Source organism: Anabas testudineus, chromosome 10 (assembly GCF_900324465.2).
Source record: "Anabas testudineus chromosome 10, fAnaTes1.2, whole genome shotgun sequence".
In the NCBI taxonomy this organism is placed as follows: domain Eukaryota; kingdom Metazoa; phylum Chordata; class Actinopteri; order Anabantiformes; family Anabantidae; genus Anabas; species Anabas testudineus.
The window spans coordinates 20282268-20302825 of NC_046619.1; the positions used below are offsets into that span (position 1 = coordinate 20282268).

Here is a 20558-nt window from a genome sequence, read left to right on the forward strand (position 1 = left end):
TGTAATCCTGCTTAAAGCCGCCGCATATCCTTCTTTGTGATGTGGAATGGACCCTGGTGGACTATTAGAGGGCAATGAGGATGAACATGGTCCTGTCCCTAGGGACAAGGGGTCAGGTTTGGAGTGTGCATGTGAAACAAAATGAAGCCAGAGACGTCTACTGTAGCTCTGGGTTTAGAGGTGCCATTAGAAACTGTTTGCTGTTGTTTATTCTGAAATCCCTGCAGACCTGTGAGAATCCAAATCAGTGGGATCAGTGGGACATGGTAGAAGTGGTAGATTAACCCAGTGGAATTAGTGCACAACAGGAAATCACTTCCACCATGGGCAATGACAACAGCTCCAGTAAAGTTCAAGGCGCATGAGCTGTAATCAACCACTGCAGTAAAACTGTGTTCACCATGTCTGTGTGCCACTTTTTAACACTGTAAAGATGCAACATGCAGACATGTTGGAGCTTAGGATGCAAGAAATGACTTTAGCTTACATGTTGTAAAATAAGGAAACGGTGCAGATGTGGAACTGTTGTTTACATCATCACACTCTGACGGTTATTTACAGGTTAAATGATTATTCAGTGAATCAATATTCAATCCAGAGAATATCTTTTAGCAACAATTACAGTATTTTTTAAAACAGAAACATGAAACATTAACTGCATAGTTCCAATATTACAGACCTGATAGTTCATTTAACATATTTATTTATTATTGAAATTCATATTTACACTCTTAGGTTTTATTATTAATATAAAGGAAGCTTGTCAGACATTGTTGGTTAATATAAAACAAAAAGAACAAACGTGTGTCTGTTTGTGCAGCAGCGGGCTCAATATTCCCTCTAAGACGACCGTGTCTGCTCAGACATTAAGATCCTGTCAGTAATTGATCCTCTCTCTCTCTGTTCAGAAATCCAATCAACACCATGACACCTACCGACTAAAGTATGATACCGAGACGAAACAATACCGAGGATGATGATGTAATGGCGTTCGTTGGCGAATCAGAACTCACGACGTCACAGCGTGGAGGGCGCATCACCTCCAGATTTGACCACCTGTGCGTCTCCACCGACCGATGCAGCGACGTTAAACTGCAACTGAACGTTCGTGCACAGCATAGAAAACAAATCTCCACCGGTGACACCGGTTTTAACAGCGACACTCCCCCGGTGTGATCTCCACCTGATAACAAACCGCGTGACGCGCAGGCACAGAGAACAGGACAGGTGAACACGTCGGACGCGTGGCCTTCAAGGCATGTTGTGTCCTCATGGTTTTTGTTTGTTTTGCATTGTTAAGTTTTTTATCATCATGCGCTGTGATAAAAAAAGAAAAGTAAATTCAGTAAATTCACATTTTTGATTGATGCTATAAAAAACAAAAGCTGCACCACGTCCAGCTCACATCTGATTCATCTGGGATCTGACGTGTTGTGCAGCCTCATCAACACAGGTCTCGATCAAGGCCTTCAGTGAGCCGCACAGTGTGTTTTACAGTGGAAACAGCCCGGTTAAGTATGGAAACACACACACCCACAGCGCCCTGAGCAGCCTTCTCCTGTATCATGTTATACTGCAGGCGTTTACAGCTGTTTTGTTTCATAATATAGAAGGACACGCTGCGCTGTGGGAGCTGCCCCTTTACAACACGAGTGGGGACAAAGACGCAGCCTGTGCGCAGATAAATCCAGACAATATTTAAACTCCTTGTTTGTTAATAAAGCCCTCGTAATAATCTAAAGGTAACACAGAACCTTTCCAAAGGGCGCTGAATACATCAGATCCCCGATGCTGAAATTAAAGTGACCTTGTTCTACTTCAAATGTTTTTATCAGGAATAAAATTGTAGTATATATGTATTTATGTAGAGTACATAATACTCTTGTAGATATTTGTATCTGTGGTGGTTCTGACCTCGGAGGCCATCTTTGGAATTAGCTGTTATTAATTTTTTACATTTGTTTCAAGATTTTTGGAGAAACTCAACTTATTTCAGTCTGAAATTATATTTCAGACCAAACCACGAATCAATGGAACAATATTCATCTTTACACCTATCACTGCCTTTCCTGGAGGTTGTGACTGCGTCTTCTGTGTTGCTCTTTGTGCGTCACTCCACGGTCCCTACCGGAGGGCGTCAGACCTTTGAATCTATCGAAGTCGATAAGGTAGAATTATAATAATCGTCTTGTTGCAACAGAAATGTTTTATTTCTGTGCAAAACCATCTGAGACGCGGCGGTGAAGACGCACGGCCCAGTGCACGGAGAGCGCTGATAAGCAGTAACGCGTTACAGCACTGTAACAAATTACATTTTCAGGATTATTATTGCAGTTGTTGCATTTGTCGTCACCTTAGTCTCCGATGGAGGCTGAATTTGATACTTTAAGCATTCCCCGATATTCGCTCCGGACCACAGTGAATTAATTTGGTGATTAATGACAAAAGGCTGACCTTTACCGGGGGGAGTTTTCCCACTGCTCGGATTTTATCGAGCTCAAGGATGAAACTGATTGTTAATAGGAGACTAGTGATTTTTAATTGTAAAACAGAACAACGTGGACGGTGTGCTGCTGTGTGTCTAATTGCTCCAAACAAAGATAAATTCTGAAGCTGTTCTTAATTTTAGTGGCTCAGTCCAACACAGCACTTCAGTGAAGAGCCCGGTGTTGAGAAGCGAATCATCCAATTAACTCTCTCAAGAACTGATGATTGATGGATTCAGCTGCTCTGCTTCTAATTAACGTTTAAATTAAGCCAAAGAAAAAAATCTGACCAGCTTCACTTTAGACCTTAAAGCCCATTGGATCGTTGTGCGGGGAGGTCTCACAGCTTTTTCCCTTAAACCATATTTGAGGGTTAATAATCTACAGCAGCGACGGACCACATGATGTGCAGAGCTCGGTGCAGATATATGTTTGAAGATCATATCTGTAAAATAATAATAGTAAAAATAGAATAGCAGAAATATGTTTCTCCCTGTCATCAGACCTGATGCCACAGGCCTCCTAAACGAAACAGAAATAGGTTCCTAAATAATAAATAGGACAATTAGAACAAATATACATTCAAACGTAAATAAATATCTGAGATCTGTTAAAAATATAATTTTAATAATATATAAAACCCTCATTTTTTTAAAATAACCATTCATTTCTATCTGTGAAAAATATGTAAAACAAAAACAACTCTCTGGAACCACCTATCTGTGTATTGTGAATTCTGTCTAAAAGTGTCAGGGTGAATCACTGTGATATTAATATCTGCTCAGACCAACATCAAATGTCGCCTACCTGCATTTAAAACTAAACGAGTCGTGATCGTGTCCAAATTCCCAAACTAAATTTATCCCCACAAACCCCTGCTTGTTATGAGAAATATATATTCAAAGCAGCCACAAAGGGTGGACCTCCAATGCAGCTAATAGAATGTCCTGCTGTTTTATTACTCTGTCCCTAAACCAATGTCACCATATGCTGCTGTTGGCACAAGACTCCGCAGTGGCTTCCTGGGCGCAGACGTTTTCCAAATTGGTCCGAATGACCTGATTATATTTTTTGAAATACTCACATGTCTCCAGCTCTTGTTTTATTCAGTCTCTGACATGTGTCGTCAGTTGACATGAAGATAATTCTGCTGCTAAAATTTGGAATGAATGTATGAATATTTTGTTAAGTCATTATGATGCGCTTTTGTGCACAACACATGCCTTTGTTCTGCGTTATTTAAGGTGGTTATTTAAGGTCGTTGTAGATATTTTAAATATCATGCACCATATAAGTCACTTTCTTTATTTCTTATTTTCCACTAATTACAATGTTTAAATTTCGTTCTGATCACAAATTATAAATAATCTCTTAAAAACATTAAAACGAATTCAAATTTCAAGCCTGAAATAAAACAAGGTGCATTTCCTGACAACAGACGTACCTGCTGCTCTCGTCGGGGTCCAGATCTTCTCCGTTTTCTCTCTCTGAACTGTTTTTCTCTTTAAATCCTAAATCGCCATCTGTAAAATTCACATTCTCTGTCCTCGGAGTCTGAGCCACAGCACGGTGTCACCTTTATTAGCCGCTTATTTCACTCTACCGCGTTCATTTACAATGTAATCCTGGATTTTACCTGCAGGGCCAAACTGAAGCACGGGTTATTTAACCAAGTTAAAGAAAATAATAGAAACGAATGTCATTAATAAAAATAAATAAAGACCATAAACAATTTCTATATGCCATCATAAAAAAACAAAACAAATAAATAATAATAATGATGTGTTCGACAGGGGGTAAATCTGGGTAGAAACTGTTTATTTGTCAGAAAATATTTTTTCTAAAATTATAAATCAGATCCGTAAATTAACTATGTGGCAATTTTAAGGCAGATTATTGTGCAACACAGTGCCTAACGCGCACATTACGCTCTGTGCGTAATTACGCACGAAAATGACTAAATGAATATCACGGCTGGAGACCATTGTTGGCTCAGTGTTCCACCAAACTTTCCGTACTGCAAAGATGCTGGTGGCAGTATTTTCATGACCATCAACTCTCCCTTTCTAAAAGAACAGGCCAGCAGAGGGAAACAGATGCATAAACATTTCAGGGCATCTTACTCCTCTGCCGCAACAGACTCCTCCTATTCCCCACGTCCAATTAGTTATTATGGTCCGGCCCTTTAAGACGCAGCAGCGGGTCAGCAAGTAGTGTAGTGTTTCTCTAATTGAACTTCGCCCAATCAACAATAACTCGTTAGCAGTCGCTTTCTTTTTCTTGCTGCTTGAGACGGCTTTTTCCCCTTGCAGGGATTCGCCCCCCTCCAGTCTCTTACTTCCTAAAGATCTACATGGAGCTTGGCAGAGGAGCCTCAACTCTCTGAGGGGAATACAGTTCGGCTGCCTTTTCAACTACGCCCGAAGCATGGTTATTTTGGAGGAAAGCTCTCAGGCGAGCTAAGTTGCGGCATTCGGCTTTAAATGTCAAAATAAATTGGGGTCTAGGAGAACTCCGAGCACCAGAGGAAACACTTTTGGACGCTTAAACTGCCATTTGAATGAAATAATCAACTTTGTTGGGAAGCAGCGATTCTTCGGGACTGCGATGACCTCCAGTAAAGACATGAAGGCAGGTTCTGTGTTGCAGTCCAGCGGCGAGGAGAGGAGACGGGCTCCCTTGGACCAGCTGCCGCCACCGGCCAACTCCAACAAGCCTTTAACGCCGTTCAGCATTGAGGATATCCTTAACAAACCGTCGGTAAAGAAGTCAGTGGCCAGTATCTGTCCGCCGAGGGTGCTGGAAAAAGTCACGGGCTCTAACTCAGCGAGGAACGGGATCACCACTCCCTCCTCGCCGCTGTGCGCGCTGGAGGAGCTGGCCAGCAAAACGTTTAAGGGTCTGGAAGTCAGCGTTATCCAGGCAGCAGAAGGTAAAAGGCTGACGAGCTGTAATATTAATAGATAAATAACAACAGAACAATAATCATCAGATCCACAGCTGACATCATTACTAGCTGGGTTTGTTTTGGCTCAGTGTGGTCATGCTAGGAAGGATACATCGGAATGTTAGAAAATATAAGACGTGAAGCTGAAAATGCAACATTTACGCAGTGATATGTGAAAGAACAGGATCTAGAAACCAGCAAACGACTTGATTTACTGGCTACTGTACCAGTTTTTACGCTGTCAACAAGTTAGTTAATAACCTACTGTGTGTTGGCATGTTGAATAAAATGGACACGTGATGACTTTATATTCTAATTCACTGCAAAAAAAAAATTATAACCATTAATCTACTAATCCTAGTAATTGTTTGTTGTTTAGTTTAAATATAGTGGGGAATTACCACCAACTTTAAATTCCGATGCAAACATGTTTTGTGTCAGTGTTGATGGCTTTTTATAATCCGCCCTGCTAAGTCCTGAAGTGTGTGTGTGTGTGTGTGTGTGTGTGAACGTGAATTGAAATAAATAGAATATTTAGCTTTGAGGAACAAGACAAACTCGAGCCCTGAAACCGAACAGGCCTGTTCTGTGGTTCCCTCTGCTGCTGTGCTAGTTTTCAGCACTGTGACTCTTGCGGCTGTTTAATTCTCGTTGTGTGTTTTCACCTCATCCTGTCAGGTCGTGAGCATCTCAACGCTTTTGGACAGAGGCAGACGTCAAAAAAGAGGAGAAAGTCGCGGACAGCCTTCACGAATCACCAGATTTACGAGCTGGAGAAGAGGTTTTTGTATCAGAAGTATCTTTCTCCGGCAGACCGCGACCAGATTGCGCAGCAGCTAGGGCTCTCCAACGCGCAGGTCATCACCTGGTTTCAGAACCGCAGGGCCAAACTCAAACGGGACCTGGAGGAGATGAAAGCGGACGTGGAGTCGTTAAAGAAAATCACCCCACAGACCCTGCAGAAGCTCGTCAGCATGGAAAACATTGAGGAATCCCAGAACGGGGGCCCCGAGGCCAGATCGCCCAGTGTCTCCCCGACTTCCCAAGGACACCGGGCCTTCCCACAGTCCCCCTCCTCGTCCAGAGACCAAACCACGGATGAATTCTCGGAGGACGACGAGGAAATCGAGGTGGACGATTGACAGTCATGGGGCCTGTAATTTTCATAAGCGACAACAAACAGATGATAAACAGGGGGCCTTTTTCTCCCCAAACTTTTGCACGGATATTGACAAAAACGGAGAGTATATAAACACATAAACATTTCAGGGAGGCTCCGGCCTCCTCCTCCTCTTCTCCACTTCCTTTTTTTGAATTTTAATTTATTAATCGGACATGTAAACCCTCCCGAGTTTGTCGATTAGCTTTCACCACAGTTCTGGAGGATTATCTGGTTCCCTGCAGACTGACACGTCCCTCCAAACTGTTATGGTACAGCAAGACTCAATAATGTGTAAACATTTGAAGACTTTATTTTCGGGGAGGGGGTTGGAAACGTTGTGCAATTATTTTTTTCTGACATGTATTTGCATTCTTCTGTTTAAAGAATCGGATCTGCCAAATATTTAAACCCCCCCCCCCCCCCCTTTTTTTTTGTTGTTGTTGTTTTTTTACATGCACAGCTGGGGGCCGACGTGTCAGTTCATCCCACATTAAGTGTAAGATTATTCTTTTTTCGTGCTTCTGCAGACATGCAGGCCTGTTCGCGGTGCATTGGAGGCATCAGCATTAGTCAGTCTGTAAATAGATCAAACACACTATGCGATAATTTTATTGTAACATTCTATTTAATCAGCATCTATGTAAATAAAGGTTATATGATATTTCAAGACGTTTATGCGCAGTTGGGTTTGTGATTGTGCAGAAAAAAAAAAAAAACAATATTATAATATTATATAAAAATCTGGCGGGTGATGCAGAAAGTGTCCAGTGAAGTTCGGTGCATTACATAATTTAAATATACTACATGTGCTACTCCCTAGAGGAATATTATCACAAATCCATCGGTGTTAAAGTGACCTGTAAGATCAATCCTTGCACCAGGGGCACTTATTTCATGTGTGATCATTTTAAAAACCTTTCCACTGACAGGATTAAGGGGATTTATCAGATATTCACCCAGAAATCCGCTCCGCTTGGTAAAAGTGTTCCTTTTAAATAACTGACCTCTGCTTTCAGTCTTGAAGTGCCATGACTTCAATTAGCAGCCTGCTTTTGCCTTTATTCCAATTCTCTCTCTGGGCTTTGAATACATCTTGTCACAAGAAGGTCCCGGTCTGACTGCGGTGTTAAGAAAAGCTTGCCTCCACCCCTGCGCCATATGTTTTCTTCCTCCTTCTATGAATCGTCTTTAACACAACTAGTCGACATGATTGATTAGGTTAACCCGCCTTTGCCTCACATAAAACAGCTTCCACCGAGCCGTGGGCAATAATGGCACGCATCTGCCACTCTTAACTCTGGTTTGTTTGGAAAGAGAGAGAGAAAAGTCTCCCATGAATAGCAAATGGGTGAGTGTGAGGATCCTAATGAATAAACCTCAATGGGAGGCAGTGGAAATGCGACGTGCTGCTGCTGTTGTTGTTCTGACCATTTGCAGAACTGAACCCAGAGTTTGTTGCGCCTGTGACGAAGGGGAGGGAGGTGTTATTGTAGTTATTAAGTGATTAAAGTGGAACACATACATTTTCCTACTGCTCTTATTTCAGTTTCTCTCATCAGAACAGCGAGTTTGTCCTGTTTTCACTCACACTTAGAGTTTTAATTTTGAAATAGTCAAACATGAATTAACTGGAGCTCAGGTCGTGGCTCAAGAAAATAAATCACATGGTTCTATTTCAAAACACTAAAACTGATTTCTTATTTATATATTTAGAAAAGAAAAAATAGAAATATCTTCCCATGAGGCTGCGCGTCGAGGACGCGCTGGACAGGCTGATTGTTGCAGATGACCCCCCCGTCTAAAAGAAAGAAACAAATGATTTGATTTTATAAAAAGAAATATGAAAATGTGAGACTAAAAGGAAACTACTCGTTAGAACTGATTCTTTTCTCTGTTTGGGCTCAAACGGAGCAGGTTGGTGTTTCAATGGAAGTAATCGGCTGGAATCGTGGAGGTTGAAAAGTCAAGTAGGCTTTTATTAAAGAGCCACTGAGCACTGGCAGCAGGGACAACACAGTGGATGGAGCTTTAAATAAAAGTCAGTGGACAACCTGGTTTAACCTCCATCCAAATGAAACTATTTCTCTACAAAAATACGCGCAGAGCATCCAGGTGTTGTAACTGAGCTGGATCGTGGTCTAAGATTCTTCTAAGATTCTTATGTTGTATCTCAAAAACTCGAACAGACACTGAAGGTTTGTCTTTTTCTTTCACTTTGTCAAATTAAATTAAAAGACTCCATGGCGTGTTCCAGCTTTACTGTGGGAACCAGGTGCATTATTATTATAGTTATTAGATTTTACACATTGAAATACTAGAACTCCATAAGAACTATAAATCTGTAACTCCTATTTTCACTATATGAGGCTTCTCACAGCTGAAGTCAACACAAAAGCAGCCAGTGGTCCCCTCATCAGATTCATTCTGGCCTCCGGGTCACACTTTGAGGGGATTATTGTTTCCACAGCGCAGAGAGCCCTGAAGGGACGTGCTCAGGCATCACTGTGCTGCTGCTGTGTTCATTTTATTCTTCATGCACAAGCATGGCTACAGGGGACTGGTTCAGACCAGCCAGAGGTTCACAGTAAATTCTAGATGTTATTATCGCTGGTTAGTGGGAGCACATGAAAACAGCATCTTTCTAAATGAAGCCACAACTGTTTTTAGACAACTAGACAGAATTTATAAGCATCTCTCCTTCGGTCATTAGAAGATCCAGCAGCTCTTCACAGCTGCCTCATTCCAGGTTATTGACCTTTAAACCGGGAAAAAAAGAAAATAATTCTGCTTCTTGATTAAGAAAAAAATCTTCTTTCATATGAAAGCAGAACATCATTTGTGGCCTTTGACCTTTACAACACAAACAGCAACCACTGATATTTGCTGCGTCCATGAACCCTAAATATTCATTACATTTACTGTTTTTTTACCTATGAGTTGTTTCTCAACAGCATCATAAAGAGGATACTGCTGCAACTTAGCATGGTGTTGGTGAAATACTGTGACCACAGCTAAACTGTCTTCTTAGAAAGAGTTGAGACACAATAAGATATAAGATAGTGTCAGGTTATCAGAGTCTTTCCCTTCACTCTGGACAGAACACAGATCACACACACACACACACACACACTCAGTCAAAGCTTCACTCCTTCCCCTGATGTCTGAAAAGCAGCAAGTGTGCCACCTAGTGCTGATCAGGGAGGGCTGTCTGCGCAAATCTGTGCAAAACCAAACCCTGATGGTTCCTTCCAACTAGATTTTTATATCGTATGCAACAAACTAACCAACTAACACATTACAAACACATCTGACCCATTTATTCCAGACCACTTCAAATGTGCTGACTATTAATATTGGTCAAATTAGAAAAATGGTAAACCAGCAGGCTGTGTATGTGAGAGGGGAGAACTAATGGAGGAGGCCACCGACAGATCCTTGGACGCCTGTATAACCCATGATGTGGCGATTTGTCTCTGCAGCAGACTCCACAAGTGAAGAATACAAAATGAGAGCAGAATGAAAACGCACAGTACGATCCAACAGAAGGACCTGCTGCATCCTGCACAAGAGCTGCAACTTGCTAGATTTATATCAACATGACAACTATCCCGAACGTAAAGCCAAAGCTGGAGAGTAATGGCTTCCAAACAACACTGGCTGGCCAAGTCAGAGCCCAGAATCTGTGGCAAGACTTTAAAATGTGTTAATTCCCCATGCAACATGACAAAGCCTGAGCAGGACTGAAAACAAGAAGGGGGGGTGGGGGCAACGCATCCAGATGCATAAAAGCTGATACAGACGTATGCACACACACAAATTGTAATAACTGCCAGCAGTGCTGCTACTTTCAATTTTTCCGCTGTCACTTGTTTGGGGTTTTACATTTGCACTTCATTCACACCAATTTGCATCAATAATTTGTTTTTCTGTGCTGCTTTGTGATGAAGTCTAATTACATCTGTAGAGATTCAGTTGTAAAACAATAAAACACGAAGAAACGTAATGTCACTGCACAAACAATAGCCGACGTGTTGCTGCACATATTAATTCTGTTGTGAAATGTTTTACACTTCTCATTAATATAACAAACCCTGTTTTTAGTAAATACATTAATCACATTTAGCTTTACATTAAAAATAAAACAAAAAACATTACTGTAACTCTTTGTAAAGTTCATACGGCTGGATTAATACAAATGAACACCAACACTAAAAGTACTCGTGTATTTGTATTCGCCGTTAGGAGCTTGTCAGGTGACACAAACACCATGTCGAGGCTTTTAGGTGCAAATGTTATGTTGACGAGAGCATATCATGAGTCATCAATGCAAATTATTATTTTTTCAGTTTAAATTTTATTTTCAAAAATACAAAACAAGGAAAATAAGTATATGTACACAAACACTATTAAAATAGAATATGTATTGTACAAAATATGTACAGCTGTCCTCAGACTGAAAACATGTCCTATCTGGTCCTTTTGTCCTTGATGGTGTAGTGAAGGACTAGAGGTTGGGCCTAGAGAATAAAGAGATTATAAACATTTCTGTATCTGACACATTTAAATTTAAATATAGAATTAGTAACATTGAAATTATTTGAAGTCATGTAAAGAACTATTAAGATTATTTACGCAGCATCCGTTAACTTTCTCATGAATTTCAATATGAACTGAGTGTGAAGGAATGTATGACATGTGCTGCAGCACGTCAACAGTGTCGTACTGTACCTTGCCAAACCAGTGTGAGAGCCATAACCGTTTCATGGTCATGTGATCGGGCAGAGACTCGTTATTGAACAACATCTGGACCTATAAGAGACCACACAAACAGATGTGAGGGATCTGAGAGGGACGTCTGTGGTGATTTCTATTTGTGAAACCTGTTTGCTGTTAAATAAAGGAGTCTTTCCTTTTCCCCCCAAATAAAAAACACACTCAGACATGTCAGTACTGATGACATGTATTTATACGCTGTATAAATACTGACAAATCCTTAATGTAATGTCAGAACTGCCATAACAACGATCTTTACCGACCTGGTGTTTTTCCACGTTTAGCCGATGACAAAGCACTTTCCGGAGGTGTCTCACTTCCGCTCGGACAGAACAGCGAACAAACTTCTGCTGCAGAGACAAAGTGAAACACGCTGTGAAAACGGCAAAACGACCACTGAACGGCGCTAAATCAGCTCCACGTTCATGGTCATCAGGGAGATCATGTCATGGTCGTGTTTTCCTGTTTATATGACAGGTTTACACCAAAATTTAACAGGCGACTGTAGCGTGAAGCATTAATCACTTTACTTTTGTTGACTTTTGTGGCATCAGTATCATGTGGCGTGGTGTGACTTTTGGCTCCGAGCGCTGACTTGCATTTTTGACACTTATAAATGCCTCTGTAGTTTTTCTTGCTGTTTTAAATTATAGTATTATTTAAAAATGTTTGTAAAATGTCTGTCAAACGCTGACTTACATGGTCTTTAATAACGAGGTCACTCAACATGTGTATATTGTGTAAGAAAAGCAAACTAATAAGTAAACAGTGTAGCAGCAGGGTGTGGCACAATTTAGATTTACAGCTGACAGAAATCTCTGGTTTTCCACTCTGACTCTTTACACACTGAAGCTATAGAGCTGAATTTCCTTTCTCACTGCAGGACAATATTTCTGTCAAAGCTGAGGTAGAAAAGAAGAAGGTAAAAACAGAGTCTGATCCGACATTCACCACTGACCAGCGATATTCATGAGAGAACAGCATGTAACAAGGACACAGCTTGCCTTGGCAAACTGATCCAACATTACACCCAGGAGTGTGTTTACACTTAAGGAGAGTCCTCATCGTCACTCAGTCTATTTTATAAGTTCACACAGAGGTTGGAATGAAACCCAAGTGCATTTCAGAAGGCAGAAATGGAACCAATAAAACTGCATGTTTCCATTACCATTATTATAATGTAACATTAGAGGCACCAATAAACAACATTTTATCTACACAGAGGAGCAGGCACCAGAATACTATAGTGACGTTTATATCCTGTGTCACTTTGTACAAGTTCTGAATATTTTTATCCAGATTAAAAGGGTTGGATAAGATCTCAGTCCGTCTAAACATAATCTAGAATGTAAAAATAATTGTAAATCTAATTACACCTCTTTCTAAATAGGATCATATACAAAAGCTTTGAATGCTGATTATGGTAAAATCAGCAATAGCAAAATCAACTTTAAAATGAAATGAAACCTTATATCCTGGTTTAATCCCAGCTTTGATAACACACCATCAGCAGCATGCTGGGATCTGTTAAACAGTGGTGCCCCCTGCTGGCTGAGCAAAGTCGTTGCAGTGCACCTACCGATGTTGGTAAAGCTGGGAGGATAACATGCTCAGCAGATTTCCATGTGTACTGTGGGTTTTAATTAATCATTTGATCAGTGATCTATGTTCAAGCTTTATTTTGTCCAGTCTCACTTGATACAAACATCTGTCCCTGCACAAATGGGCCTGTCAGGAGGTAAAACTGAGCACCAAGGGACAGTCTCTGCATTTTTTTCAGTTTGCTGAGCAGCCTGTCTGCTGCTTATTTGAATTATTCATATGTAAATTTGTACATGCAAGCTTCAGGAAACACTGCAATAATTAAGATATATACTAGATACAAGATACTACAATCATGCAACAGTAAATGTGAAGAGTCATAATTTGTGCTTTATTTGCATAAGATTTTACTATATGCCAGGTTAGTATTGCTGTATTGCTCCTATATGCTAAATAGGTTGAGTCTGTCTGAACAGGACAGCATTCTCTAAGCTGAGATACTGAAAGGAGTAAGTCATGTTTGTTAGAGAGTGACAACTTATCCAACAGATTTTAAATAACTTAGAGCAACAAACCCCTTCGTGTTTGCTATTATTAACTGTTCGAGGTCTGTTTTGGACATAAATACACTGTTGTGTGATGACCACAAGAGTTTGTTTTATCTTATTTCAGAGAAGTCTACAAATAGTTTGATGTATGGCAAAACTATACTTTACCAAACTCTTACAAATCTCTCAAAAAGCTCATTCATTTTCTGAGCACTGATGCACTGGTCTTATTAGACCCCGACTAACCAGCTGAAAGTGCTGACTTGTGCTGTTGCTGCAGATGTCATTCTGCCATCTATTTGCTTAGCACTTAAGGGCAGAAAATTACTTGTTAAGGCGACAAAAATGAGCCCATGGAGGGATGACTGGCACAGCTGTGCAAACATGTGAGTCAAGTCCCACCAACCAGCTCATCACATCTCAAGTTCACTGACTTTTACTGAAATACGACACCACACACATCTGCAATAGTTTACTGGTTTAAATGACTTACCTGAAGAGTCAGTTTTGTCTTATCTTTTCCAGCGAGTGATGAACTGTAAAGACAACAGTTGAGTGTTGAGCGAGTTTATCTTAATACTCCTACACTTACATAAGATCACGTTCATACTTATGTGTTATCAGACTCATCTTTAGGCACTGTGGTTTCTAAAAATGCACACTGATGTCCTAGGTAAAGATAATTCATTAGAGACTAAAATAAAACGTACCTTAGTCTTTCTAAACAAAGTGAAACCTGCTCATCATATCTGTAGAAGTGGGCTTTTGAATGGTCAAAGCTTGTGTATGGTAAACCTGTGGCATCTGGAATAGCATCTAGTGAGAAAATAAAGATTCCAAATGAAAGAGCACATTAATCACAATGTTTTTACTGCAAGTGTCAAAAATATACAACAAATGGTGCCAAAAAGGATTAAAGGAAGAGGACAAAAAACACATCACTAATCCCAACATCCTCCTAAACCTTGAAGTTGGAGACAGAGTGAAATGAAGACTTACCGTCCCCAGCCGGCTGAATGACTCTCTCTAACCCACGTGACTGATAAAATTCCTTTATTCTTTTGTCTTCACCTGTTTCCAGGAGAAAATAGATATAAGATAATTTACACAACTTCAGCTAAATCTCAAACAGCACAAGGAACCACCTTGTTGGACTTCACTGGGTCATCAAACATATACCAGAGACAAACAAAGTATTACAAAAGACATGGTTGTCTTATTTTTTTTTTCTGTTAGTGGTACACTGTAGTACTTTTACTTTAGGTTACAAAGTTTTTACATACTTTCTTGAAGTCCAGGCACCAGTTTGTAGACAATGTCTTGCATCACTCGATCCAGTTTGAGGTTGAGTAAGGGCTGAGTTTCGTGGATTTTGATGTTGCACATTGGACAATACTTGCTTGTTTGCAGGTATTTCACAATACAACTTTTGCAGACTGTGGTGCAGAAAGAAAGACGTTTCATTATTAGCCTAGTGATTACATCCTGCAGAACATTACTGGTATGAAACAGTAAATAGAATTTATCATTTCGTCTAGCTCCATTTGAACTCACAAGTGTGCAAACACTCTGTAATTGTTGTGGCGTCTATGAAGTAGCCTGCACAAAGGTAGCAGACAATGTGTTCATTAAGGTCCTTGATCTTCAACTTGACCTCCTCCTGTTTAGACAAAGGAAAATAGTTATATTTCTACACTATGCAGGTGACCTATCCCATTGTGAGCATTAACACTACAGTGCTGAGCTAATCATGTTGGGAGTTGGAGTTAACAAATGTTCCACAGCAGTTACTTTTAATAACATTACTACAGCGAGATAAGACATCCGAGGATTTGTCTGTGCAAACGAGTGGATCAACCACGGTTTTTGCCAGTCTGTAGTTAGATTGCCGGGTAGGTCCGCGTCAGGCTACAGCATAGAGTAACGTGTCACTGATTTGACGCAGAAGTGTAAATCCAGCCTCAGTTTGAACTTCAGAATGTTAAATTAAGACAGAACGATAATGACAGCATTAGAGGATTTAGCAAAATACCACTGAGATCTTCACACATCTCTCCACTCGCTGGCTTTAATACAGATTAGAGCCTCAGTAACCACTTTAATAGGCACAATCCTAATAACATTCAGTCAGTTTACAGGTGTTGTCAAGGTCAAAGCGGTCCTACACAACCTTATGACATAACAGAGCTCAGAATCAGCACCACTTCATCAAAAAAAGAAAGAAAACAGAGCAGGAGCCACTGAATTTAAGATGCAACCGACCGCGTGTACAGCAGCAAACCTGGGATCATTTTCAGTCTTAGCTAAATATTTGTGCAATCATACAATTAACACGTTAATACTGTTGTTAATCATGTGGAGTTTGTCTAATAACATCATGACCATCACACACACAACGTGGCCTGCTGTCCCAGTCTTAACAGACACCTGCTGTTGTTCTGCGTAAAAACACTCAGACTTGATCACACAACCCGTTTTAAAGTGTGCACATCTAGACCAGATCATCTGGGTTTTAGTCCTGGTTACGTTTAGCCACACACCACGTGGTTTCCCCACCAGCTCCAGGAGTGCACCTCTGCAGACGCCCGTGACCTTTGACCTCCTGGTTTCATCCTAGACAAACAGTTTAAACTCTGTAATATGTGAACTTACAGGAGTGTTGGACTAATAGACGAGTCGGAGGTTAAATATGTTCCTGGACTGATGTGGTCGGAGGAAATCAACGTTACACAGCAACAATTAATGAATCGACAGTGAAGAAAACAGCTGAACAGTGATAAACAACGTGTGTAAGTTTAGTTATTTCTAATTAACAACACTTAGCTGGTTGGAAACAAACCGATGTTAAGTTACTTCATTAGCGTAAAACAACAAGCCGAGAAAGAGCCGCACCGTCCGGTCCGTTACCGTCCATGTTCACACTTACACAGCTTTACCAAGTAAACCTTTGGTTGCGTTGATGAATAAACGAGGATTTCCGTCCAAAACAGGAGAAATAACAGTTACTTGACGGGGTTAAAACTCGCTGGAACACAACAACACGGGTGCAAGCCCGCGGTCCACGCATGCTCAAAACCGTCTCCCCTCAGCATCGCTCTCCATCAGCGCCGCGGAGACGACAACGATCTCCCGTTAATGCGCGCTTTAAACTCGCCTCCGCTGCAGGTTTCCTCCTCGTACACATCTACCCTGGTCCGGACGAGCACGAACAACGCGGCCACTCACCTCGTTTCTCAGTGGGTCCAGTTTGTACACGGACTGTAGCTGATTTCGTAGCCGCATCGCTATGGCCATCGGACCTTGCTCCGCCATCTTTGGGAATTATGCTTACTTCCGGGTAAACCGGATGTGGCATTTTCAGCACGCTGGAGAAGGCGCGTAATAGAGAAAAAGAAATAATAATAAAAGAAATAATAAATATAAAACATAAATATTAAATAAAATAGTTTTTAACGTGTATACGTTTTCTTAACTTTATTTTCTAATAAAGTTAACGAACAGCAACTAACTCTAATATAAGGAGTATTAAATTTAAGTTTTTGTACTTTTACTAAAGTTATATTTTGCAGAATTGTTGAACACAACATAAACACTGTGATGCTGCTAACAAGTAAAAGTCCAAGTACTTCTTAAGGGTATTTATTCTTTTTTACATATAACTTTATTCAGATTAATTTCTAACCTGTTCACAAGAGGCCCACTCAGGCCCACTACAAGCTATAAACTGAAATACTGAGCATCTCTTCAAAATGGGTAGGCTACTTTTTTATTGGAGCAACTCTAATTCATTCTTATATCCGGGAGACCTGTGGGCACCAGGAGCCCTGGGCTTTCTATGGCCTACATGTTGGGGTTTTCTAAGCCTACATCATTTGATTATACGCAAATTTATTAGACATTTGCACCACTGATCATACTCATGATCCTCTGTCTTGTAGCCTTGTGTTTTAGCACTATCTTCTTTAAAAATCAAATGCTAAACACCTTTTAGGCCCAGACTGACTAAAACAAAGAGAATCACAGGCAAAACAATTTGATAGTTTAATGATATTATAGAAGTAACTCTAATGGTCAAAGTGTGCAACTACCATTTACTTTCATTATCGATTTTAGTGACAATTATTTTCTTTAACTATTGAACAAACAGTCCTTTCCATCTTTGAAGCATAAAGTTGAGATATGCAGATTCCTTTGTTGTGTAACCAATAGTCAAACATAATTCATCCCATTGATGACATACTTTACTGATCCCCTTGGGGAAGGACAGGATCCCTGAGTTGTTAAACAGCTGCCAGACAGTAGACGACCCAGAAAACTGGGAAATTGTCAGATATTTACATTTGCGAGTTGAGTTGTTCCCTCTGATTGCTTTGTAGCTTCAAATATGACCTGTTAACGACTCAATTACTGAAATAATCAGATCTGGTGCATGAGGATTGTTTGGTTTATGCGTGTGTGAGGATGTAATGTTTATAATAGGAGTCAATAGAGGCAAAACAACAAAGACATATGCAGTTGGTCTGTTGTGTTTGTCAGTTGAAATAAATTATTATTTATTTAATTGTTTCTAAAATGTTACACAGTAAGTTGCTCATTATCTTTATATTTAGTATGGTTATATTATTTTTTTTAATCAGTGTTCATTCACCTGTTAGTCTCAGTTCTGGACAATAGAGGGCACTGCAGGCACACACTTCAGTCCTTCTTTGTTCTTGCAGCCTTTGGTATCGGCTAAAGTTTATTTAACATCACATAAAGACATGTGAATCATATACACATGTCATGTTTTTTCATATAGTTGTTGAAAAGAAATGTCATTAGAGAATATTAACGGAACCAGTTTTTTGACCAGGCCTTTAAGTTGTCTTTGTAAAGTACATACAAACTGTTATGTTCATGTTTGTTTGATTAAACATGCAAAGCAACATTTGATTTGTGCACAAATGAATGTGGCACTGGTCCAAGTGAACAATGGGGTAAGCGTCACACTACTTAAGGTGTTCCGGGATAAAGGGTGAAGTGTAGGGGAAAAAAATCACTCTTAAACTACAATCATCAGCATCATCAAGAATGTGGTGGGTCCTGTAACCTGAACCCTATGAAATACTGAGACCTACAGTACTCAGGCATCAATGAGTGCAGGTGGTATGTAATCCCAGATCTGGTCAGTTATGTCAAAAACCTTGATGGTATTAATATCCACCAACAATATACTATTAAAATTTAATAAAACAGTAATTTAGTCATTAGTGGCGGGAAGTATTAGGTTTTAAAAATGAAAAAGTTCCATATGCTACATTTGCCATTTTTTAAACTATGTGACGAAGCAATTTAACATAATGTCTGTTAAGCAAAATCGGTATCAGTTAAATTGGAACATTTAATGTTAAAAAAAAAGAAACGTCTAAACTGAGTTAAACTGGATTTACATGTCTAATCTGTAAAGCCAATGCAATGGTAACCCTTGTTCACAAGAGCTTGTGACTGAAGTGCTTGAATCCCCAGACTGTTTGGGGGGTTGAATGAGTTTTCTCTCCCCTCCCTGAACAACAACCATCGAGGGGCTCTTGAGAAAATCACTGAACCTCAGCTCAATGGCTCACATTAGGGGACTGTGGTTGTCCATGGCAGCTCCCAGACCTAAATATGTTTAAATATGTGTCAATATGAAGCAGGGTGCTGAAATAGAAGAATGTGTGGGCTCAGATAGATAATCATGTGGCTTATGTGTTTGGGACGAGATTATTTAAATTAACTGTTTGTATTGTGTTGTGCTGCTTTTTTGGTATTTATTTAGGCTTTTGCATAAGGTTATTACTCAGACCTTGGCTCAAACCAGTTTATGTTTCCAAAAGATACTTATAATTATTTAATTATGGGATGAATGAAAAGTAACAGCTTTGTGGAAAAAAATATTTTCATGTATGGGGGAGAAAGGCATTCTTGGTTGTGGCTGAGTTGCAACTGAATTAGCATCTACCCTGTTTCAACAGGTCGGTATATTGGTACGATATGTGGAGGTCTTCTTGATCCCTCCCAGAGGGCTTACAACCAATGGACCACCCAAAAGCTGCTGTTCCAAACAAAGACTTGCCCCTCATTCATCCTTTTGTAATTTCCCTGTGTAACAGAATGACTGGCAAGTTTGTCTTATTCCTGCCACTTCACTAACTCTGTAGCAGCAGACATATACAAGCCGTTTATTAAGACTGGTAAATTTGGCATGAATGCTTTGTTTGTGGGTGTCTATCAATAATAAATAAGACTTGTAAATGATGCAGTTTTACTATTCATTCATTCTTGAACATGTTCCCTTTTCCATTCATGGTTTTTGTCAAAGAAAACTTGTAACCCTTTGCACATTGGGACTTTTCGTCTTCAGATGAAAAGACAAGCGTTTGCTAGAGAGGTCCAAATGAGATTCAGTCAATATAAATTGGGAGTTAGAAAAGGCACAAGCAATATATTTCCATTCTTGGCAGCCTTTTTGAGTTTGAAGAGCTGTGTTGTGATCAGTCTCGCTTCACCGAACCTTTATAGTCGGCCCTTGTGTCCCCTGCAGTCTGCCATTTCCTTTTGCCATGTAATGTCTTATCTGCTGGGTCTGCGAGGTCACTGCTTATCTGACTGACAGGGCTTTGACTCCGTGCAATATCCTGAGGGCCTAGAGGCGCAGAAGGATCACAGCATGGTAAAATCCGCCGGTCGGCAGAGAAAGAAAGAGCAAGTGAAGATGCAAAAGAGCCGGCAAAAAGGGAGAGGATCAAGACAGATCCAAACCTTTCATGTATTATCATTACTCCATGTCAAAATCATGGATTTTATAACTCATATTTTCTTGGAGTGTCTGCAAATCTGCCAGTTATTTCTCCTGTCCTTCACTTTAATTGGGAATTAGTTTATCTGATGGATCAAACACCTGCAAGGACTACAAAGACAGTGCTATTATGAAGAATTTAGGGATTATTTTTCATTGAGTAAAACTGACAGATATAAATAATGGATTACAAACATCTTTTGTGCGTCTGTCCTTAGGTTGGATGTTAACTATTACTCCACCTAATGAAATCATGCATAAGGAAACTCCTCCAAACTGCAGG

The 20558-nt window shown here is 40.1% G+C and overlaps 2 protein-coding genes across 2 annotated transcripts; one reads left to right on the forward strand and one right to left on the reverse strand.

The window, feature by feature from the left end:
* Nucleotides 1-4695: 4695 nt before the first annotated feature.
* lbx2 (ladybird homeobox 2) lies at nucleotides 4696-7229 on the forward strand. Its single transcript, XM_026358046.1, has 2 exons — nucleotides 4696-5418; nucleotides 6112-7229. The coding sequence occupies exons 1-2, from the start codon at nucleotides 5094-5096 to the stop codon at nucleotides 6573-6575; spliced, it is 789 nt and encodes a 262-aa protein (XP_026213831.1). The 5' UTR covers nucleotides 4696-5093; the 3' UTR covers nucleotides 6576-7229.
* Nucleotides 7230-10951: 3722 nt separating this feature from the next.
* Nucleotides 10952-16778, reverse strand: pcgf1 (polycomb group ring finger 1). Its single transcript, XM_026357156.1, has 9 exons — nucleotides 16684-16778; nucleotides 15013-15118; nucleotides 14742-14894; nucleotides 14458-14529; nucleotides 14169-14274; nucleotides 13952-13994; nucleotides 11632-11718; nucleotides 11324-11404; nucleotides 10952-11112 (listed from the first exon to the last, which is right to left on the reverse strand). Exons 1-9 carry the CDS (start codon nucleotides 16768-16770, stop codon nucleotides 11062-11064), a joined length of 786 nt encoding a protein of 261 aa, XP_026212941.1. The 5' UTR covers nucleotides 16771-16778; the 3' UTR covers nucleotides 10952-11061.
* Between the last annotated feature and the right edge of the window lie 3780 nt (nucleotides 16779-20558).